Source organism: Saccostrea cucullata, unplaced genomic scaffold (assembly GCF_032062105.1).
Source record: "Saccostrea cucullata isolate Sc308-1 unplaced genomic scaffold, CSIRO_AGI_Scuc_v1 ctg2404, whole genome shotgun sequence".
Lineage (NCBI taxonomy): Eukaryota > Metazoa > Mollusca > Bivalvia > Ostreida > Ostreidae > Saccostrea > Saccostrea cuccullata.
In genome coordinates, this window is record NW_026918661.1 from 25,765 (window position 1) to 50,130 (window position 24,366).

Below are 24,366 nucleotides of genomic sequence, written 5' to 3' on the forward strand. Positions count from 1 at the left end.
GAAGCAGAAGAAAGTGTTCAAGATTGAAAACACGGGTATTCATTTAATTGGAAGACCTGTAATTATTAAGTCATTATCAGAAGTTATGCGTCTCGAAAAAAAATACTAAAAAAAAACGAGTAACCAGGTAGGTCTAACTGATTAATTAATTGACGTTGTTTGTATAATTTATATACAAGTTAATTGAGATTTACCTGTATGACCCCAATTGATGATTGGCTTAAAAGTGCTCAAAATACTAACAGTATACTAATTATATAGCCTCCATGGAGTACATGAGCTTAATAGCAATTACTTTTACACATACCATGTTAAAAATTTATACGCGCCGTTTTATAAATTATGTGAAATTTTACGCGTTGAAATTTTACGGATTTATAAACCTAAAAAAAATACCCGGCATTCGGTAATATGAAAGAGGCTACATGATTTCAAAGCCAATTTCCACTATTGGAGTACACGATGTATTTTTAACATTCGACATGTCTGCGGCTCTCTGTGGCCACGCACGTTAAAAAAATAATGGAGAAACAGAAGAGTGATGGTAAAAATAAAACGTACATATAGGACATTACCTATCTCAAGACTTCCATCACTAATTATAATTATTTGCCGAAGCCCCTTTTCAATTACAATTTTAATAAAATACATTAACACGGAATAGAGAAACAATTTTTGCGTGAACAGGCCAAAGAAAGCGATCAAAATTCAAAATGATTTTATGCACTAGTGTTAGGAATTGCGATTTAATGTAAGATCGGTGAAGTATTCTTATTGATTCGATTAATTAAAAACACAAATTTCTATTAATTGATAGGTCTTTGTACACAATGGATTTTAAACACGATCAAAGACCATGCAGACACTTGCTTTGTTTACGACAACAGGTGGCTGGTACACTAGTGAACGCGATAGGCACCGTGGGATTTGCGCGTTGGATTACATAAGTATGGCGAACGTGGAGATCAACTAAATGATCGTGAATTATTCGATTAATAAAGTTTAAAATTACTTATAATAATAATTAATGTAGAAAGATAGATTTAATATATTCCGATGAAGACATGTTCACTATAAAACTAATTAATAATACATAAAAAGAAAGACTAATTGTTTTTAAAAATTTAATAGTGAACCGTAAAGCATGTATAAAGACCTTTTTAGAAGAAATTTAACAGTAAATACCATAGTGTATATTATTGATAGGAAGTCTGTGTAAATTATACACATGAAGAGGTATTATTTCCTTTCCGAATAAAAAAAAAACGCTACTTGTTACCTGGCCTGCTTTATACTTCGTGTTACGCAATACCCCCGGTATAATCGAGCAAAACAACATTTTCATCAGATCAAAAAGGTGTAAAAGAACAATTTTGATCGTAAGATCCAGATCGAAATTTTTACCGTTTTTGAGTTATAAATTAAAAGCTTTCAAGTTCCCTAAATCCCTAATTATAGGGGCCAGCCCCTTTTGAATAGTATTATATGAAAGCCCCTGCAATTATGCACAACTTTTGTTCTACATGTCTTAACAAAATATTTTTAGTTTTCAAGATATAAAGGAAAATATGTATTAATTTTAGCTTTTTTAGGCGTTCTAATTTTTGACCCCTATATAGCGCCATTTTGAATACAGAAATCGAAAAACAAAAACCGATGTGCACAACTTCAATCCTTCTGTTATCTAAAAACAGTAAAATTTCTGCTCCAGCTCTAGTGGTCTCTGAGCCTTTATCTGGAAATGAAACCCTATATATTTTCGTTTAAAGGGAAATAACTCATAAGCGGAAGTAAATTTTTGAACTGTTAGACAGCATTCTGATAGAGTTTATTATCGTCTATAATGTCTGAAAACTTGAGCAAAATCCATTGAGAAATGAATGAGATATGAGGCCTCAAAGTTGGCGGCTAGGAGGAAAAAAAAAGAATAATAAGAACTAGAGCCGAGCTCGTTGCAAAGCAACGAATAGGTCTTCCGTTGGAGCTACGGAAAGGAAGACGTAACCTTGAGTTTAGGTCAAACCATTCTAAAGTTATAAATAAATAAGCAACCTAAAGGCTTGTTAAGGAAGCAACTTACAATGTTTCTCCAGGAAAAAGACTGTAAAGGAATGTTATGTGCATGACCTTGAACTTCGTAAATGACCTTGCGACAAGCAATGACAAACTCTGTTATAAGAATACATAATCTGTGTAATACCGACTGGAAAAGTTTCCGTATGTTTTTTAGATATTCCTTTAGTCCATATATCCACCCAAAACATCTTATCTTAAGTGACCTTGAACTTGAGTCAAGGTCATGCCCAACCCTGCATTATGTGAGCAATGTTTCACTGGTACAAATACGATTGAGAATTTAAAGTTACTCTGTCAGTAACAGTGACTCGTCCAAAAGACTGGATATGTTCAGTCAAATTTTTTTTCTGAACATATATCGAATCGAAAGAATTTATTAAGTTCAAAACTATGATTTACATAATGATTTAACTAGAAATATATCTATAGGACATGAATGCCCCGCCAAGAGTATATTAGTAAATAATGCAACATTAAATCTGTATAATTGTATGACGTTTGTTGAGAATATCTTAAATAGTTTCTTAAAAATTGAAATCTTAAAAATGGATATAGAATATAAAAATCCGTTCAGATAATGCATATAGGCATACACTTACATAAAAATATCTCAAATTGTTTCTTAAATACTAAGCAAATTGCAAATTAATGACAAGTGAGGTCTAGGTCACAGGAAAGTGAAGATCAAAATGTATCAGGGTACTAAAGTTTGATAAAAATGTCTTGAATGGATTCTTCAAAACCGAAGGTCGCCCGTGTGGCACAGTGGTTAGAGCATCTAATCTACACTAACGTTTGGATAGCTCTCATAAGTGTGTATCAGCATATGAAGTTGAGTAACAAGAGGCCCATGGGCGACATCGCTCACCTGAGAATCTTTTGTCATATTATTCTTTACCAGATTTCCCCCTTGTAATACATATTGTGACCCCGCCCTACCCCAATGATCATAATTTACGCAATTTGAAATTTGCACTACCCAGGATCCTGCCACATAAGTTTCAGCTTTTCTGGTCCAGTAGGTCTTGAAAAGAAAATTTTCAAAGATTTTTCCTATATATTTCTATGTAAAATATTGATTCCCCATTGTGGCCCAGCCATATCCCCCGGGGTCATGATTTGAACAATTTAGAATCTACACTACCCCAGGGTGCTTCCACATTAGTTTCAGCTTTTCTGACCCATTGGTTCTTGAGAAGAAGATTTTCAAAGATTTTTCCTATATATTTCTATGTAAAACTTTGATTCCCCATTGTGGCCCAGCCCTACCCCCCGGGGTCATGATTTGAACAATTTAGAATCTACATTATCCTAAGGTGCTTCAACATGAGTTTCAGCTTTTCTGGCCCAGTAGTTCTTGAGAAGAAGATTTTTAAAGATTTGTTCTATATATTTATATGTAAAATTTTATTCCCCATTGTGGCCCCGCCCAACCCCCGGGGTCATTATTTGAACAATTTAGAATCTACACTATCCCAGGGTGCTTCCACATAAGTTTCAGCCTTATTGGCCCAGTGGTTCTTGAGTAGAGGATTTTTTAATGACCCTACCCTATTTTTGTCTTTTCTTGATTATCTCCACTTGTGAGGAAACTTGGCCCTTCATTTTAACAATTTAAATTTCCCTTTACCCAAGAATGCTTTGTACCAACTTTGGTTAAAATTGGCCCAGTGGTTCTTGAGAAGAAGTCGAAAATGTGAAAAGTTTACAGACGGACAGACAGACAGACAGACAGCTAGACGGACAAAATGTGATCAGAAAAGCTCACTTGAGCCTTTGGCTCAGGTGATCTAAAAATATAAATGCTTTCTTCAAAACTGTCTGAGCTAAATACTAACTGAATTAGGTAAATAAGATCAAGGTGAAAGAAAAGGCCAAAGTAAAAAAAAATGTATGTATCACCATAAGAAGTAAAAGAATACTCAGTCTTGAATGGTATGTTTCTGAGTTAAACACTAACCTGAGAAAAGTTAGGTTAAGGTCAAAAGAAAGGAAAAACAAAATGTTGATGCAGTTACAAACGTGTAGCCTATAATACGTATCGGCACATATCAGTACATATCGGCACATGAAGTTCGATGATACTATCTTGAATGGTCTCTTTAGACAGATTTAAAAAAGGTGAGATTAAGTTCAAAGGAAAGGTCAAAGTCAAAATATGTTGATGCACGAAAATAGCTCTCATCAATGTTTAACAGCATAGGACGTTTAATATAAAAAAATTGAATAGTTTCTTTGAAACTGAGCTTTGAGCTGAGGTAAACACAAAGCGGTACGGAGGGACAGGCGGAAAATGGAAGACGTACATGACAAACAATTATATGCCCGGCCATTTTTATGGGGAAGCATCAAAGGGTCAATGAGAATGTTTTATTTGAAATTTGGAGACTTGTGCAATGATGCGTGGAGACCGATCCTATGGATAAGACCGGATAAATCAAGGTCTTGTGTCGGGGTAGGTGCTGGCATGAAAAGGATCCAAAGCACCTGATTCCATCAGGCATAAAACTTGAAATTAATAAATGCACAAGCGAATACGATTGATTAAAACAAATATGAGATAAAGTGAAATAAAATACCATATAACGGGTAATATTATTGCTGTATATTTTTACGAATTTCGGTCCAAAAATGGTGATTTAAATTTTTACACGTTGATCTTTTAGGAATTGAATATGCCCGTAAAAATGAAAAACATCAGACGTAAAATTCCAGATCACATTGAATGCATCAACGTGCATTCGAACAAATAATGTGTCCAAAAACTCTATGAGAGAGAGAGGGAGAGAGAGAGAGAGAGAGAGAGAGAGTTATTAAATTAATATATCAATATATTACAATGCAACAAATTACAAAATGAATTGTATAATTTTTTCAATAACCTTTATATACATAAGCAATGTACCCTTCATTTATTCATGTTTTTTTAACACATAGCTAGGCACACGTGCACGTCTGGTATATTTACCGAAAACAAAGAGAGACAACTCAAACTAACATAACTGAAGTGAAAGTATTCAAGTACGAGGGTTGTTAGAAAAGTTCGCGGACACATTGAATTACAGAAAATCTATTGTGTACTGTGAAGTATGACCCATGTCTGAATGAATTCCTACATTTTGTTAATTGGTATGTAAAAAATCATGTCCATATAATAAAATCTTGAAGTTTTACAACCATTTTTACTATGGGGTCATGGGATTCACGGAGCAATCACTTGACGTAAGCGACGTGAAAACCAGATTTCAACCCGTTATGCTTTGTCGCAGTTCTATATATCTTTCATTTCTTTGATTTTTCTTATCTTTTTTCTACTTTAAAATTGAATATCTATATCAAGACATGTTACTTTCTACTATAATGTCTTTTGTACTGATTCGGATATTATGAGATCTAAATTTTTTTTTTTTAAAAAGTCTATGCAGTTAATCGATCAGATATAGAAACTATGCAAAACCATATAGGCGCAACGTCCAAGCGACAAGGGGATATTGAAGTATCGGTGGAGTCAATCATTCAAAATGTTAATCCTTCCATCCTTATGAAGCTATGACCATTTTAAAACTTGATCTTTGTATGTGTAGGAAATTTCCGGCAGCATCTTGAACATTTTATTCTCTTTTTAGACATTTTCCTGTCTGCACACTTAATTATTACGTAGTGCAGTGCTCCATGACGCTCAATGACGTTCCGATTTTTGGCTGTGTTTTTACGCGTTGATCATTTATAAACGGCTATAAAACAGTCATATACCCTACAATTTAATTCAAAATTTCTCCAAGTGTTGTTTCCTGTATACTTTAGCGGCAGGTTAAATATCATAAATTTCTTTGCGCTACAATTGTGCAATTCTTAATTTTAATAAAGAGTCTTAGAGATGTAAACGCGCCTAAATGTAGCATGCTCCGTGAAGCAAGATTTATCAAAATAAAAATGCTGTATTTTTTTCAATAATCACAGGAGAGCACCAAATTCTTGTATATTTATTGAAAAAAAGGTTAAGATTTTATCTGGAAAGTTTGACCGGTTTCGTGGAAATAGCGCGCTCACAATAGAACTTGTCCGCGAACTTTTCTAACACCCCTCGTACAGCGTATTAAGAAGTCGAAGTTTTATTCAAAGCACTCGAAGTAGAAGAAAGTGTCCAAGATTGAAAATACAGGTATTCATTTAATTGGAAGACCTGTAATTATTAAGTCATTATCAGAAGTTATGCGTCTCGAAAAAAAAAAAATACTAAAATCTAGTAACCAGGTAGTCCGAAAAATCTGACGTTTTTCTGGCTTTTTTACGATTTTGATATTTTACCTGCCAGGAAAACGTCAGAACCGGCGCCATTACGAAAACTGGGAAATCGCCGCCTCCAACCGGAGGCGGCATTCAGAGGTTGATTTTCGATACTTGTAAACCGAATTAAATGCTGAATTCACATATTATCAATAGTACAAAACCTTTAGTACTCACCAACATCGTTTTAATGTTTCGTTTATGAAATAATATTATCCGATGAACACATTTTATCTGACTGTCGAGATTTGTTTTCATTTCGTGCATTTTAAAATCGTGCAAGTTCTGAATCGAAATGTGGAGTGGTAATTTCTATTCATCGCTATTGGTGAGTTCTAGTAGCATTGTGCCATTGATAAATTGTGATTTCGTCATCTAATTTGGTTCCCAAGTATAGAAAATCAACTCCGGTTGAAGACGGTGAAATTCCCAGTTTTCGTAATGGCGCCGGTTCTGACGTTTTCCTGGCATGTAAAATATCAAAATCGTAAAAAAGCCATAAAAACGTCAGATTTTTCGGACTAGTAACCAGGTAGGTCTAACTGATTAATTAATTGACCATGTTGACGGTGTTTGTGTAATTTATATACAAGTTAATTGAGATTTACCTGTATGATCCCAATCGATGATTGGCTTAAAAGTGCTCAAAATACTAACAGTATACTAATTATTTAGCCTCCATGGAGTACATGAGCTTAATAGCAATTAGCATTACTTTTACATATTATACCATGTTAAAAATTTATACGAGCCGTTTTATAAATTATGTGAAATTTTACGCGTTGAAATTTTACGGATTTATAAACCTAAAAAAAAATACCCGGCATTCGGTAATATGAATAAGAGGCGACATGATTTCAAAGCCAATTTCCACTATTGGAGTACACGATGTATTTTTAACATTCGACATGCCTGCGGCTCTCTGTGGCCACGCACGTTAAAAAAATAATGGAGAAACAAAAGAGTGATGGTAAAAATAAAACGTACATATAGTACATTACCTATCTTAAGACTTCCATCACTAATTATAATTATTTGCCGAAGCCCCTTTTCAATTACAATTTTAATAAAATACATTAACACGGAATAGAGAAACAATTTTGCGTGAACAGGCCAAAGAAAGCGATCAAAATTCAAAATGATTTTATGCACTAGTGTTAAGAATTGCGATTTAATGTAAGATCGGTGAAGTATTCTTATTGATTCGATTAATTAAAAACACAATTCTCTATTAATTGATAGTTCTTTGTACACAATGGTTTTATACACGATCACAGACCATGCAGACACTTGCTTTGTTTACGACAACAGGTGGCTGGTACACTAGTGACCTCGATAGGCACCGTGGGATTAGCGTGTTGGATTACATAACTATTACAAACATCTAGGCGAACGTGGAGATAAACTAAATGATCGTGAATTATTCAATTAATAAAGTTTAAAATTACTTATAATAAAAATTAATGTAGAAAGATAGATTTGATATATTCCGATGAAGACGTGTTCACTATAAAACTAATTAATAATATATAAAAAAGAAAGACCAATTGTTATAAAAAATTTAATAGTGAACCGTAAAGCATGTATAAAGACCTTTTTAGAAGAAATTTAACAGTAAATACCATAGGGTATATTATTGATAGGAAGTCTGTGTAAATTATACGCATGAAGAGGTCTGATTTCCTGTCCGAATAAAACGCAGCTAGGATAAGGCTGTCCGTAAAATATCAAACTGTTTTGATTGCAGTAACTTCTCTGAACTACCAAGATATGACGTCATAATAGAATATGACGTCAAGTCACTGCATACTTGAGTTGACATGACGGGGAAAGTGTCATAATTTGTACATGGCATGTAGAATTTATTTTGGGACCTTATTGTTTAATTCAAGTGTTAGGTACGGAAGCCCATTAGTGCCAACCTGTATATATAAAGGAAAAGCAATATATAAGAGCAAACCTCGATATATAAAGGAAATGCGATATATATAAAGCAAACCTCGATATATATAAAGGAAATGCAATATATATACACATGTATATAAACAAAACTTCGGTATATAAAGGAAATGCGATATATATAAACAAAACATCGATATATATAAAGAGAAATGCGATTTATATAAAGAGAAATGCGAAATATATAAACAAAACTTCGATATATTTAAAGAAAAATATTTCCACCGCCTGACCTTTAACATATTTAATGACCTTCATAAAAACAGAGATTTCGCCAACATATGATAAGCAGCTCCCGATCTAATGATTTGATTACGATCAGTTGGTGTGGCTGTTTCAGGATGGTATTCAATGTGTTGCTTTGTTTATTTTTGTATCTTGATAATTATGATGATTAAAACTGAAGTTAAAAAAACTTGTGTACCATTTACAGTGTGTTGATAAATTAAATTGAATTGATTTACATTTCAAAGACTTCAGAGACTTTTTGGCTTAAAATGTATATTAATGTTGGGAATCTTTTCAATAGAACTATAATTCGGTGCAAAAATACAAGTGTGTTTTATCATGCTTTATAAGTTGTTTTTTTTCACGTTTTACTATGTTTTTTACATGATGTATGGAGAATTTCAAATCGATTTGATTTAAGACTTGGACAAAAATCCGCAGTTTAATTATGTGAGTGTACATGCACTAATTAGTTTCTTTTTATTAATTCTAAAATATAATTGATTTTTTTCCACACCATTATAGACCCTAAAATTATTACAGTAAAATTTTACTTGTCACTCTCTTCCCTCACATTCAAATGAAGTGGGTACCTTCATCCTTCCCCTCCCTCCCATTCCGAACGATATTGTTTATTTTTTAACAATCAATGGGCATACTAGTTTTTTTCAAATAAATTTAAATAAAATTGAATTAGGGCATCAAAAAAGAGACTTTCTGTTAAAGTATTGGATGTATAACAAGCAATATTAGATAATGGAATATTCTTGCATATTTTCTCATGAATGACACTTTGAATGTTTTAATTCCAAGTTTTTATTAAATTTTGACCAAGCGTATTTGAAAAATGGAGCATTTTCAAACCATACCCTCCTGGGTAGAAACAGTGAAGGGGTTGTTATACTATAACAACAATTTCTATGACTTAATTTCACTTTAATACAAAGTTTTCACAGTGAATGAACAAAAATGTCATAGGTGATTAATAAAACAAGAGGCCCATGGGCCACATCGCTCACCTGAGAGGCTTTGACCATTCTGTTCTTTACCAGATTTCCCCCTTGTTATACATAATGCATCCCCACCCTATCCCACTGATCATACTTTAGACATTTTGAAATCTACACTACCCCATGATCCTTCCATGGGCACATATGTTTCAGCTTTTTTGGCCCAGTGGTTCCTGAGAAGAAGATTTTCAAAGATTTTTCCTATATATTTCTATGTAAAACTTTGATTCCCTATAATGGCCCCGCCCTTCCCCCGGGGGTCATGATTCCTATAATTTAGAATTTACACTACCCCAGAATGCTTCCACATAAGCTTCACTTTTTCTGCCCCAATGTTTCTTGAGAAAAAGATTTTCAAAGATTTTTCCTATATATTTCTATATAAAACTTTGATTCCCCATTGTGGCCCCGCCCTTCCCCCTGGGGTCATTATTTGAACAATTTAGAATCTACATTATACCAAGATGCTTCCACATAAGTTTCAGCTTTTCTGGCCCAATGGTTCTTGAGAAGAAGATTTTCAAAGATTTTTCCTATATATTTCTATATAAAACTTTGATTCCCCATTGTGGCCCCGCCCTTCCCCTGGGGGTCATTATTTGAACAATTTAGAATCTACATTATACCAGGATGCTTCCACATAAGTTTCAGCTTTTCTGGCCCACTGGTTCTTGAGAAGAAGATTTTCAAAGATTTTTCCTATATATTTTTATGTAAAACTTTGAAACCCCTTTGTGGCCCCGCCCTTCCCCCAGGGGTCATTATTTGAACAATTTAGAATCTATATTATACCAGGATGCTTCCACATAAGTTTCAGCTTTTCTGGCCCAATGGTTCTTGAGAAAAAGATTTTCAAAGATTTTTCCTATATATTTCTATATAAAACTTTGATTCCCCATTGTGGCCCCGCCCTTCCCCCTGGGGTCATTATTTGAACAATTTAGAATCTACACTATACCAGGATGCTTCCACAAAAGTTTCAGCTTTTCTGGCCCAATGGTTCTTGAGAAGAAGATTTTCAAAGATTTTTCCTATATATTTCTATATAAAACTTTGATTCCCCATTGTGGCCCCGCCCTTCCCCCGGGGGTCATTATTTGAACAATTTAGAATCTACATTATACCAGGATGCTTCCACATAAGTTTCAGCTTTTCTGGCCTACTGGTTCTTGAGAAGAAGATTTTCAAAGATTTTTCCAATATATTTCTATGTAAAACTTTGAAACCCCATTGTGGCCCCGCCCTTCCCCCGGGGGTCATGATTTGAACAATTTAGAATCTACACTACCCCAGGATGCTTCCACATAAGTTTCAGCTTTTCTGGCCCACTGGTTCTCGAGAAGAAGATTTTCAAAGATTTTTCCAATATATTTCTATGTTAAACTTTGAAACCCCATTGTGGCCCCGCCCTTCCCCCGGGGGTCATTATTTGAACAATTTAGAATCTACACTATACCAGGATGCTTCCACATAAGTTTCAGCTTTTCTGGCCTAGTGGTTCTTAAGAAGAAGATTTTCAAAGATTTTTCCTATATATTTCTATATAAAACTTTGATTCCCCATTGTGGCCCCGCCCTTCCCCCGGGGGTCATGATTTGAACAATTTAGAATCTACACTACCCCAGGATGCTTCCACATAAGTTTCAGCTTTACTGGCCCAGTGGTTCTTGAGAAGAAGATTTTTTAATGACCCAACCCTATTTTTGTCTTTTCTTGATTATCTCCCCTTGCGAGGGGATATGTCCCTTCATTTTAACAATTTAAATTCTCCTTCACCTAAGGATGCTTTGTACCAAGTTTGATCAAAATTGGCCCAGTGGTTCTTGAGAAGAAGTCGAAAATGTGAAAAGTTTACAGACGGACAGACGGACAGACAGACGGACAGACGGACAGACAGACGGACGGACGACGGACAAAATGTGATCAGAAAAGCTCACTTGAGCCTTCGGCTCAGGTGAGCTAAAAAACAATTCATTATTAAAAGTTATCATTTATTAATATTATTTCTGGTTTACTGACCTTATTCAATGGTAAGCATGCATTTTATACAAACGCCTTCATTTTAATTTTTTTTTTTAAAAACTCCCAATATGCTTTGGGCTACAATTAACAACAACAGAAATTAACCTTAATGATCACTTTCCATAAAAAAAATACATAAAATATTTTTCACCATGGTATTTTGAAATTATTAAGCATTTATTACCCCTACCCCCTAAATCATCGTTAAATTAGCAGAAACAGGTATGTAACATATCATCTTTAACACTTTAATTTTTGTAAGGTTAAATTTATATTTTGATACCATTTTTAATAGGCATGCAAAACTTAGTCCCAATGCCTATTTTACAATGACCTTGACCTTTTAACCTTGAAAAAAAACGTAAGATTTACTTAATAACAGCAAAAATACATTGTATATTTTAATAAAATTAGAATTAGATCATCTAACCAAAATATTTTCACTACAATTATTCTCACTGATTGATACAAACATCTGTTTTTATACTTTTACAAATTTGAGCCTCATTCAATATCTTTGCAGTCCAAATATACCTGCTGTGCTAGGTCAAAAACATCTCTCCTTAAACTTCTAGAATCCTGGAGTAATCATTTTTACAATACAATCAGTATACAATTATTGACTTTTGTTGAGGTCTTCTCATGAGTATACTGACCTGATCAGGTATTTGTTGACCGAGGCCAAACACCGAGGGTAATCAATACCTTACCAGATCCATATACTAACGAGAAGACCAAATTCAAAAATCAATAAATGTTTTATCAAATCAGAAGTTTTACAACATTTTTGAAATTATAATTCTTGTCTTCCAACACATATAAACACTTATAATGACAAATGTAGAATTTTTGCATGCTCCAGTTGAATGTTGTTTACAAGTTTGAGCTAAAAATAAAGGTGGCGTGACCTTGACAAACATAAAAACAATGAAACAGTAGATACAACCTTTGTTTTTTCGGCACTTATATCATGCATTGTCTTATCTTTACTATATACCAGTACTCATAATTTTCATGAAATTTTATCTGCATGCTACAGAGATCTTAAAAAAAGACATGACTTTGACTTATTTTCTATAAAGGATTTTAGTCGAACGTAGCATAAATTGACAAGGTTTTGTTCATCTAACACAATTAAGAATCACAACTAGAAAAAAACTGCCCTAATTTGGGCATTATTTCCTCAAGGGTTTTCTTGATGTTTGTAACTCGTGGTTGACCTTCACGATTTTTACAGGAAAATATGTTCCTGAGCCCATCCTCTCCTTCACGTTCATATATTTTCTTCAAGTGACCCAGATTTAGTCCAGAGCCAGCCACCTTCTCTGCTGTACTCATTTTAAGGATTCCTTTACCAACAAGCAAGTGCAAAGATGTGACGTTCTTTGCTTTTTCTCTGTTGTACTTTATTTGATTGATAACAGCTGATGGTGGGAAACTGTGAATACACATTTTGGTAGCATCAAATCTTGTGTGGGAAATGAGCTTGCCTAGGACCTTCACATCCTCCATAGCATTGTGGGCATCATATGTAGTGTTTAAAATTGTCCTGGCCAAATCTTCTTGCTTGTAAGACTGGGAGGTGAAGGCCTTCTTGAATACATTGAGACTGTCTATACACCCTGTTACACAGTCAAGAAATTCTGCCTCACGTTTTATGTTCATCATTGCATTCATTAACACAGGAAAATCAAATTTTCGTCCATTGTGGGCAATCAAATACACACTAGGATATTTCTTGAGCCATTTGCAGAATTTATCAATGGAAGAATAAAGATCTTCTGCATGAACCTGTTGACCATGGACTGTCATTGTCCCACTATTGTTGACAATTATCCCGGTTATCTGCTGTGCAGTGGAAGCAATTGGCACCTTTGGATAAACGTAAGCAGAAAACTCTGACACCGATCCCACGACTGATGCAGCAATTTGTGTGATATGTGGATATTTCCCTCCACGCACTGAAATATACAAATGTTTGTTAGTTGATAAATACTGATTAACATATTAACATGTACTAGTAGTTATCTTCTTGCTGCAATTGATATTTTACCCAAGTCAGTTGTCTCCAAGTCAAAAACGATGAAGGTAGTATTTTCCCCTGCAGGCACAGGTTTGAAGTTTCCTTGAGGCACTGCTTCTGGTAAGTGTTCTACATCAGCATCAACAGTAAGCCCAATACCTGCATAAGATTAGTAAAAATAATTTTTTAAAAAACTAAAATGTTCAGCAAAGCATAATATTCCATGATTAAATATAAAGATAGAACACTGATACATGTATTTGTTTTAAATTCTACAATTTCATAAAAAAAGAATAAAAGTAGAAATTTTATTTCAAATAAAAAAAATACCTGACTGATATGAAGCTCCCTCCAATGCTTCATTAGCACCTTGGGTGACCGCTCGCTCTTGTTTAAGCATCAAACGTCGTCTCTTGGTTGAGGGCAGGGAGGACTTTTCTTGAACTCTTTTTCTATGCCTCGTCATCTGCTCAGCATAAGCTGTGGTATATTTCCCAGGAGATAGACCAGCTTCCTTGTGAACCTACATATTCATAATTATTATTTTAATATATAAATATTGTTTTGAATAGTGACAAAAAACAACTAATTTTCATCAACAGAATTTTAGTATGAATTGTAACAAACTGTTTGAAACAACAAAGTAAATTTCATGCATGTACTTACAGCTCTGTGGCTTCCAATCCTTTATTATAACACATATGTCTTAAAAAGAAAACAAAAAACAAAACAATAATACAATTATAAATTAGTAAAAGTGTTATACAAAAGTGAACACAAACAGAAATGTATAAAGTATGCACCTGCAAAGAACCAAGGTGAAAGATTATTCTTTCTGTCATTTAAGATTCTGAGGGTTCCAATGGAAAGAAGAGTAGAAAAATTATGTCATTGTAATGTATTTCTATTTTCTAATTAAGGTCTTCCGTTTCCAACGGAAGACCTTCTACTGATTCTGATGATTAAGATTATTCTTATTATTCTTTTTTTTTCCTTTTCCTAGACGCCAACTTTGAGGCCTAATATTTCACTCATTTCTCAATGTATTTTGCTCAAATTTTCAGACTTTATAGACGTTACTAAACTCTATCAGAATTTTGTCTAGTTTTCCAAAAATTCACTTCCGGTTTTGAGTTATTTCCCTTTGAACGAAAATTTATAGGCTTTCATTTCCAGACAAAGGCTCGGAGATGGCAAAAGCTGGAGCAGAAATTTACTGATTTTACACAATAGAAGGATTGAAGTTGTGCATAGCGGTTTTTGTTTTTCGATTCCTCTATTCAAAACGGTGCTATATAGGGGTCAAAAATTAGAACGCCTAAAAGAGCGAAAATTTACACATATTAAGCTTTTTATCTTCTAAATTAAAAATATTTTGTTAAAACATATAGAACAAAATTTGTGCAGAATTACAAGATCTTTCAAAAGATATCTCGAAAAAAAGGCTGACCCCTAAATTAAGGGATCTAGAGGGGCCAAAAGTTTTTTCCAGATATCTCAAAAAGTATTGAGAATTTGTAATACGTCTAAAAAGCAAAGTTGTTCAAAAATTCAAGCTTAATCTATTGAAGTCGTCAAAATGCGTCTGGTGACGTCACTTCCGGTCAAACCGGAAGTCGTCAGAAAATGCATATTTTTGCCGTTCTTGACAAGTTTTTGGATAACATATGTCACTGGAAGCATAAAACTTAATTTTCCAACCGTCGACATCACTTCCGGTCAAACCGGAAATAGCCAAAAATAAATAGCTTATTTTTTAAGGTTTTGATGCAAAATTGAAATTATAAAGTGACTGGAGACGACTTAGCTCATTGTTTTCTTTTGTTGACGTCACGTCCGGTCAAAACAGGACGGAAGACCTACTCGTTGCTTTGCAACGAGCTTTGCTCTAGTTCATGTATATTTTGGGAATTTTTTTTATGAAATGTTCAATGATATTAATATTTTACAGTTTTGTTTTTCAATCTTAGTTTTATTACTGGTAATTCATGAAAGTAGATAATGCAATAAAACTGATCAACTAAATTAAAAAAAAATACAACAAAAAATTTAAATTCATATTAAAGAATTTTGTATGCAATGAAATAATTTGTTTAATACCTGTGTGATGTACTTCCTTGAGTTCCTTCCCTCATTAATGAAAGCTGCTGTTGCTGCTACTCGAAAATCCAATGATTCAGAGTTTCCATAATGTAATGATTTGGGAGCCCGTAGTGTAACCTCACGGTTAGCATGTTCACATTGTTGGCTACTACCTAAATCTGCTAATTGTTCGGCATTGTTCACAATTGGCTCAAAGATTTTTTCAAGCTGAGATCGAAGACTGTCATCTTTGAGTGAAGCTTTATATGGTAGGCTTCTGTGAACATACTTTTCCTCTGGTTTCCATTTGAATCCACAGAATCTTGAATGACAAGAAGAATGATCCCCAAATTGGTGTGGAATGATAGCTCTCAAGTTTTCTTCCATACCTGTTTTGTCACCTTGGTTCTTCGCAAATGCATACTTAATACATTTCTGTATGTGTTGAATAACACTCTTGCTAATTTTTTTCAAAGAGTACAAATTCTTTCCAATGTTTTTGACGATGTGATTTCTATCATACCGCTTTTTCAATGTCATATTTAAGTCTGACTTAATATGAGAGAGCATGGTGGTATCTCCATCTCCTTCAATGATCTCTATGGGCGTCCCTTCATCTGAGAGTTCCTTGACTCCTTGCACACCACTTTTGCACTCCATTAGTTTTGCGCTCCCAATATGATTACAAACACATCTGTGTTTTCGAACCGGCATTCTGGGTCTATTTCTCCTCCACCAGTTGCAAGTACCACAAGTTCTGTGCCGCACTACAGACTTGATCACCTTTCTTCCATATTTAGCCTTACTCATGAAGAAAGTGTGTGCTGAAAAATAAATAAAAGTTAAGAAAATAATAATCTTACTGCTTTATTTTTATTTTAAATTTATACCTCCAACAATCATGCTTAGATTCATAAAAAATACAATGCCAAATCATATACATGTACATCATTCAGAGGAGTGATTGTGCATTTGAGAGGATAAAAAAATGCTTCAATTAAAAAATTCTAGAGAGTAACATCTAAATAATAAATATTAATCTTAGTATACCAATATATATGATTACCAATGCTACCAAAATAAATTCAGGTCTTACAAGTTAGACTGTCAAATCCCCTTTTGTGCCATGCCGTGTCAGCAGCCGCTGACATTCCTCGCCGTGTCTTACAAGGATAACTGAGCTTCACAACTTTCTTGCCTTTAACTTTATCAACTTTCTTCTTAAATTTTTCAGATCTTGAGGGAGCTCTGGGAGTTTGTAAAACACGCTTCTCTAGGTGTGTAGGATTACAAGGAGTTTTGGGACTGTAATTAAAAATAATTTGAACTTTGTCAATGAGTTAAGACATTACAAAGCAGAGAATATTTTTAAAAATTGCATCTGACATTACTACTATCACACTTCTGAGTGAAAGCACCTGGTTTTGTTTGGCCCAGGTTATTATGATGTGATTTATATATTTATATTAGATTTTCAATTCAAAAAATATAACTGCATGATAATGTATGTATCAGTGGTTCAAGCTTCAAGGTGTTGAATGTTTAATGAAGATTTGTGTTATCCAGAGTACAAGTTTGAAGTTCATTAAGTATAATTCCTTGCAAGTTACCTGTTAACCTAATTCATTGATTGAATTATACATTTATTAATCTAAGAACAAATACCTATCGTCAGAAATTGGAGTTGATAAAGTCTGTCTTGGAGTACTTGCATTATTCTGCTGTTGATCATCTATTGTGTCATCAGATTCAAAGGAGATGTCCAAATCCAAAGAACTTGAAGGAATGACATTCAACAGCTTTCTATACAAAAGAATATTACATGTACATACAGTAATGAATATTAAAAATACTTTCCTTTCCTTTTTCAATATTTTTAGCCAATATATTTTAACAAATTAATAAGCATCAAAATGTTTACAAACCCAGAAGCTACGAGTGAGTCAGGGAGAGGACATACTCCTAAATCATCAATCATCTGTCCCATAGACTTCAATGCTTCTGCACTTTCAGCTTCTCCAATTTCTCTGTAATATTTAAACAGCTACTCAATATACAATTTCTAAATTCTATGCAAAAACAGTCTTTAAGCCACTTTATTGTTGGTACATGTATATAATTTTTTTCCATACATTCATAATCTTTTTTTAAAAAAAAAAAACTTACTCCATTTCCGTATTAAACGCATCAGTAGCAGCTTTCCGGGTGGACGTATTGGCAACAGCTTCTACAAATACCCCAGCTCTTCTCTCCATGTTTTTTAGACTTTTGGAATTTACAGGCTTCAAGTTTAATGTAGACAAAAAATTGTTTACACGAACAGGTCCACCAATAGAATCTATCATACCTGCAATAGTTTATCAGGTGTAGGAATCTACCTATATAGCTTTATTTACCTATATAATATAGCTTTATTGAGCTATTTCTTAGTAAATTTTTATTTTATGAAAATAATTATTAATGATATAATTTCTAAAAAAAACACCATTCACATACCTGTGCCCAGCTTAGTATTGATGGCAAAACAGGGCATCCCTGTTTTCTTAAGTCTGTGGGTTTTTCCGTATGGAACCAAGTTCACCCCTCCACAGTCTACATTCAAACATTTCACGTACAGAAATCCACCTAATCCTTTTCTTAGCTCCCCAACAACGTTTAGGTGTGTTAATGGCACCGGTCCCAGCTTACAGAACTGACAACACTGTAAACTCTCTAAAAGAACTCCAAGTTCAACGATCCGCCGACCCTCCCTCCAACTCTCTCTCTCTGCGTATTTACCGAGTTTTATATTTCTAAAGAGGGGGCAGTTCGGGTCTTCGCATGGATTTTTTTCACAGGTATGGCCGGATTCGTAATTATGGTCCAACAAAACGGTACGAATCCCTCTTGACGCTTTGGAAATCCTTTTTCCTTTAAATCGCCCGAACTTATCCCTGGGCGCAGCCATTACTACGGACCATAACTCTTGTCTAAGTAACGATAATTCATGACTTCCGATTCCCTAGCGACAAAGACTGGAATCAAGGGCAGAGAACCAGAACTATTCCGAGAATTGCCGAGATCGACGCCACATCGGTTAACATCGGAATTTTTACCGGAAGTGCTTTGTTATACATCTAAATCCTTAAACATTATTTTCATAAATTATCGGTCGTAAAACCAAAGGAAGTACGGCTAAGTTTTTGTAAAACAGAACAAGATAGCGCTAGGTTGTAAAAACAAAGTTGATCATATACATGTAAAGCCAATAAATGCACAGAAAATACGATAAATATTATACTTATTTCATTAATATATATACTAGTAATTAAATCAAAGGCGTGTGCCCCCGACCCCCCCCCCCTTTCAAATATTTGTATATAAAAAATGTAGGTCCATTATCCTAAATTCCGTACAGCCACCAGACCCCTCTGCCTTCTACTGCGCCCCCCGTTACGAAATTCCTGGATCCGCCACTGTAAATGCTCTTCTTCTCAATTAAGTACATTATTTTATAGGGCTGGGCAATAATATCGATATTTCAATATATTGCAATACGATGACAAAAAATATCGTATCGCAATACGATTTTGTAATATCGATATATTGGCAATATGCTTAGATTAAGGAATTTTGTCATTAAATATAAAAATGGACTTATGAAAGCTTGTTATAAAGCCAAACAGTACGATAGAAGTTGTTTTGTGGGAGCATTTCAGAACATAACTTTAATGAAATCAACATTTTTTTTTTGTCAGTGTTGGTTACTTGTCATAGTTATGTACATTCTGCATGTAAATTAAAGTAAATATAGTAAGAAAATGCCATTTAAATTACATTGAAAATATTGCAATACATATCGCAATACAGTTACAAATATCGCAATATATCGCAATACGAAATTTCGGGCCAATACCCAGCCCTATTATTTTAAGTAATGTTACAATTACAGTTCATTGATACATGCATAAACAAACAAATAAACACTATTACATAGCAACATTTTGCCGATTCTGGGAAAGTTATAAATGAGTACTGTATAACTGATTCCCCCCTGCCAGGAGTTAATCTGTATATAATCTTGATGGACAGCCGAGCTCTACAGGTCACGCAGTGGAAAATTTTCTCTTTATATATATCGCATTTCCTTTATATATATCGAGGTTTTGTTTATATATATTGCATTTCTCTTTATATATATATCGAGGTTTTGTTTATATATATCGCATTTCCTTTATATATATCCAGGTTTTGTTTATATATATCGCATTTCCTTTATATATCGAGGTTTGCTTTATATATATCGCATTTCCTTTATATATCGAGGTTTGCTTTAATTTATATATTGCTTTTCCTTTATATATACAGGTTGGCACTAATGGGCTTCCGTAGTTAGGATTGTTTTTAAGCTCCGATGTGTTATTATGAAGTTGAACATTTGAAATTTATATAGTCTTATCTCTTTTGCTTGTCTGATATGCACATAATCAAACATTACAAAAAAATATGTGTGAAACGCTCCCCTCACGTGTCCGTAGACAGAGTTAGAATTTAAGAATCGTATTTACATTGGACTGGCACAAGTGAAAGACAAGGATAAATTGAAGATATTCTGCGTGAATCTACAAGAGAAATATGTCCTCTAACTGAATTTTGCTGGGGGATTGTGTATAGTTTATCCATTTTTGTATAAATTGCGATAAGGCGTGGAAAATACCCCCTCTTATGTTGGTAGGTTGAATTTCTCGTAAAATATTTTCTTAACGAGTAAAAATTAAACCTGCCCCCAGCACTTTCTAAGTACCCTAGATCACGATGAATCGATATATGTAACAAACTTTGCACAATATTTTTCATAGGCGTAGTCACAGGGGGGGCAGCGGGGGCACTAGCCCCCCCACTTTCAGATGTGGGGGGGGCAAGAGTATGTCTGTGCCCCCCCACTTTTTAAAAGAAGAACAAAATCACAGCTATTTTCCCCAACATTACCTTTACTATAGGAAATATTCATTGAATGGATCCCCCCACACTTTTTGACCCTTGTATAATTGGATTTGAAAGTAACTTGCCTTTGAAAAAGTTGGCCTCTACCCCCCCCCCCCCCCCCCCCCCACGAAATAGGATTTTCGAGTTTGAGGAACTTTTTTTTTTTTGCTTGTCAAAGAATTCCTGGAGTTGAGCCCCCCACTTTTAATTTGTTTGTTTGTTTTTTTTTTTTTTTTTTTTTTTTTTTTTTTTTTTCCCAATTTTTTTATAAACCGGTTTTTTTTTTTTTTTTTTTTTTTTTTGCTTGTCAAAGAATTTCTGGAGTTGAGCCCCCTCACTTTTAAGTTTGGTTTTTTTTTTTTTTTTTTTTTTTTTGCTTGTCAAAGAATTTCTGGAGTTGAGCCCCCCCACTTTTAAGTTTGTGACTACGCCTCTGTTTTTGTTTTGCACTTGTGCTGAAGCGATTTTTGTGCAACATTTAGGAATGTCATAAATCTCCGTCACGTGATCAACGCAGTCATGTGACATCACAAAAATACTTTATTATAATACCTGATTAAACTATCATCTCAGGTCGACTGCAATTTCAGACAAGGGTTACATATTGAAATTAAAATCTAGGTCAAAATAAAATGTATATTTTTAAGGCATTTAAGGCCTTCGGACAGCCTTATCATAGCTGCGAAAACGCTACCTGTTTATCTGGCCTGCTTTCTACTTCGTGTTACGCAATACCCCCGGTATAATCGAGCAAAACAACATTTTCATCAGATCAAAAAGGTGTAAAAGAACAATTATGATTCTTCTATGATTACCGTTTTTGAGCTATAAATCAAAAGCTTTCAAGTTCCCTAAATCCCTAATTATAGGGGCCAGCCCCTTTTGAATAGTATTATATGAAAGCCCCTGCAAATATGCACAACTTTTGTTCTACATGTCTTAACAAAATATTTTTAGTTTTCAAGATATAAAGGAAAATAAGAGTAAATTTTCGCTTTTTTAGGCGTTCTAATTTTTGACCCCTATATAGCGCCATTTTGAATACAGAAATCGAAAAACAAAAACCGATGTGCACAACTTCAATCCTTCTGTCATCTAAAAACAATAAAATTTCTGCTCCAGCTCTAGTGGTCTCTGAGCCTTTATCTGGAAATGAAAGCCTATAATTTTTCGGGAAATAACTCATAAGCGGAAGTAAATTTTTGAACTGTTAGACAGCATTCTGATAGAGTTTATTATCGTCTATAATGTCTGAATATTTGAGCAAATGAGAAAGATATGAGGCCTCAAAGTTGGCGTCTAGGAAGAAAAAAAAAAGAATAATAAGAATAATCTTAATCATCAGAATCAGTGGAAGGTCTTCCGTTGGAAACGGAAGACCTTAATAATCGTAATCATCAGAATCAGTAGAAGGTCTTCCGTTGGAAACGAAAGACCTTAATTACTTTGCATAATCAATTATTTGATATTTCTGCACTGAAAAAATAAGATTTTTCAGCATTGAAAATTTAGAAAGCAAGAAAATTATTTACAAGTCTTAAACTTTTATAGGTTTTTAGCACATAGTCAAAATCATCTTAAATATTCAGAGAAGAACATCAAAAGGAGGGGTATATGATGTAAATTTTTAGATATAACTAAAAATCTGTCAATTTTATATTAAAATTATTAAAATATACTTCGTCACTTAAAGCTATTGGTATGCAATTGAATCATGGAGTTTTAACTGAATATAGTTAAACTGCCGATGTAATATCCAAATTTTTTAAGAATTAAAACGTTACGTGGAAATATAGGTTAAGATAAAAATCTGCTAAAAAGCTCAGGAGCTAACCTTGTTAAGGGTTAAGACAAAGCTAATTTTTGATTATATGTTTAATAATTGTTTTGAACTGTATAGATTGAATTAAATTGTTAAACTAGAGATTTAGCCATTATAAACCATTATCTTCGTGTATTTGAATTTTATATCAACAAAAAAAAAAGAAAAAGAAAAAGAGTGTCTGGCGACTAAAGCAGCCAAGGTTTCTAGAACTTATAAGCATGATCATTGATAAACGTGATTGTCTTTTATGATTGTTTTAATTGAGAGTTATTATATGAACATTGTAAACCGTTAAGTGTTATGATAGAGATACAGAATGTTTTTAAATACAAATGTATTAATAACTGAGAGAATAAAAACATTTGCATGACGAGTATAAGGAATTTATGTTTGTTTTATTTTGGTTATAAATTCAAAATTTAAATCTTGTATTTTGACTTATATTATCTATGTCCCCAGCATCACTGAATAGGTCAACTTATGGGGGGGGGTTAAACTTGGAAACAAGGAAGATAGATATTTTTACCCTCCCTCTCAAAAGTCAAAGGAAATGAAATGAAAATACACTATACAGTGACTAGGTGACTAGATTTACATGTAGCGAAATTAGCGAGTGAGCAATTGAATATGGCTGACAAATTCCTTTTACGAATTGTGTTCAGTTTTACTTCACAACAATTCTTGAGAACTACGAGATTCAAGGGTTTACTTGTGATATTTTTCGCAAAATGATAGCGTCACCTCTTTTGAACGAGGCAAAATACAAATGGACTGATCCAGTAATACAGAAACGCAGAAAGAAGATTACAAGGATATGTCCATTAAGGAAAAAACATTTGAACGAAAGGAAAAATCTATAGGAAGTTAGCACATCAGTATTTTGTATCAGTAGAGTTTTTGTTTTTTCCTTTAACTGTGACTGTTAATACATAAGTAAGAAATTCTCAACTCGCACAGAATTTAAGGACAGACGAGACGTTCCTTAATAACAGATAAAATTTTCCAAGATTTTGTCATTGAAGTATTGCTAGTTAAACATGTTTCCTCACAAAAAAACTGAAGTATCTTACCAGGCATTTCTGCAAAATACTAGGGGTAGTTTTTCCTATATAATCCTTTTGGGAGGAAAAATAATTTTTCAATTTCAAATGATTAAGTGTTTGGATTTTTAAAAGACGTTTAGAAACTGGTTTAGAAATCAGAATGTAATTAAAATTTTGAATATTTTCCATACATTACGAAAATATACAAAACAGATTTTGAGGAACGTCTCGTCTGACCTTAAACTGGCCAGCCATGACCCAAAAAAACTTTTATCTGTTTGACGCCCGTGTTCAAAATACCGTTTTATGAACAGTCCAGTGATAAATAAACTCCACTGTCTGCAATCCCGTGTTAACAATTATTATGACGTCATGTTTAAACAATACTCATGAATAAAAAATAGAGTATCTATATATATGTATTCTTTTTAGACACATTCAAATAAATGTACTCTCGTTTCTTGATAATATACACATAAATAATTTTGCAATTTTTCTTGTCATAATAACCCTAATCGAAAGGAAAATGATAACCAACTTGATCTCTCTCTACGTTCTGAGATGACGTCAACTCATAATATAACACGACGTCTCTTTGTATTTTATACGTGGATCAAGCTATTATCATAGTTTGTAAGAGAAAAATTATTGTGTTTGAAACATGTATAACTACTATCCCTTCTATTTTGAAAAGTGTTGAGAGCCGGTTTGCACTGTTGATTTATTTCGTATTTTAACATTATTTTAATGGGAATGACACCTAGAGTTTATAGAAAGACGACCACAATTTGGTTATTTTCACAATTTTCACAATTTCCAAAACATATCAGCGTGTGTTTACAGGAC

At 33.7% G+C, this 24,366-nt stretch overlaps 2 protein-coding genes across 2 annotated transcripts; both read right to left on the bottom strand.

Moving 5' to 3' along the window:
* Positions 1-12,414: 12,414 nt before the first annotated feature.
* On the bottom strand, positions 12,415-14,313 carry LOC134269349 (uncharacterized). Its single transcript, XM_062751550.1, has 4 exons — positions 14,272-14,313; positions 13,936-14,128; positions 13,636-13,764; positions 12,415-13,543 (listed from the first exon to the last, which is right to left on the bottom strand). Exons 2-4 carry the CDS (start codon positions 14,069-14,071, stop codon positions 12,717-12,719), a joined length of 1,092 nt encoding a protein of 363 aa, XP_062607534.1. The 5' UTR covers positions 14,072-14,128; positions 14,272-14,313; the 3' UTR covers positions 12,415-12,716.
* On the bottom strand, positions 14,296-18,356 carry LOC134269338 (uncharacterized). The gene is made up of 7 exons (XM_062751543.1): positions 18,184-18,356; positions 17,854-18,034; positions 17,613-17,714; positions 17,353-17,490; positions 16,784-16,992; positions 15,706-16,511; positions 14,296-14,310 (listed from the first exon to the last, which is right to left on the bottom strand). Exons 1-7 carry the CDS (start codon positions 18,218-18,220, stop codon positions 14,296-14,298), a joined length of 1,488 nt encoding a protein of 495 aa, XP_062607527.1. The 5' UTR covers positions 18,221-18,356.
* Positions 18,357-24,366: the final 6,010 nt, after the last annotated feature.

Bases quoted from the DNA above. Each gene is read 5' to 3' on its own strand.
- LOC134269338 (XM_062751543.1), bottom strand. From the start codon at position 18,220: ATGCCCTGTTTTGCCATCAATACTAAGCTGGGCACAG. The intron at 16,993-17,352 runs GTATTTGTTCTT...TTTTAATTACAG, and splicing joins ACTCCAATTTCTGACGATAG to TCCCAAAACTCCTTGTAATC. The intron at 16,512-16,783 runs GTAAGACCTGAA...TTTATTTTTCAG, and splicing joins GGGATTTGACAGTCTAACTT to CACACACTTTCTTCATGAGT.
- LOC134269349 (XM_062751550.1), bottom strand. From the start codon at position 14,071: ATGACGAGGCATAGAAAAAGAGTTCAAGAAAAGTCCTCCCTGCCCTCA. The intron at 13,765-13,935 runs GTATTTTTTTTA...AATCTTATGCAG, and splicing joins GGGAGCTTCATATCAGTCAG to GTATTGGGCTTACTGTTGAT. The intron at 13,544-13,635 runs GTAAAATATCAA...TGTATATTTCAG, and splicing joins CTTGGAGACAACTGACTTGG to TGCGTGGAGGGAAATATCCA.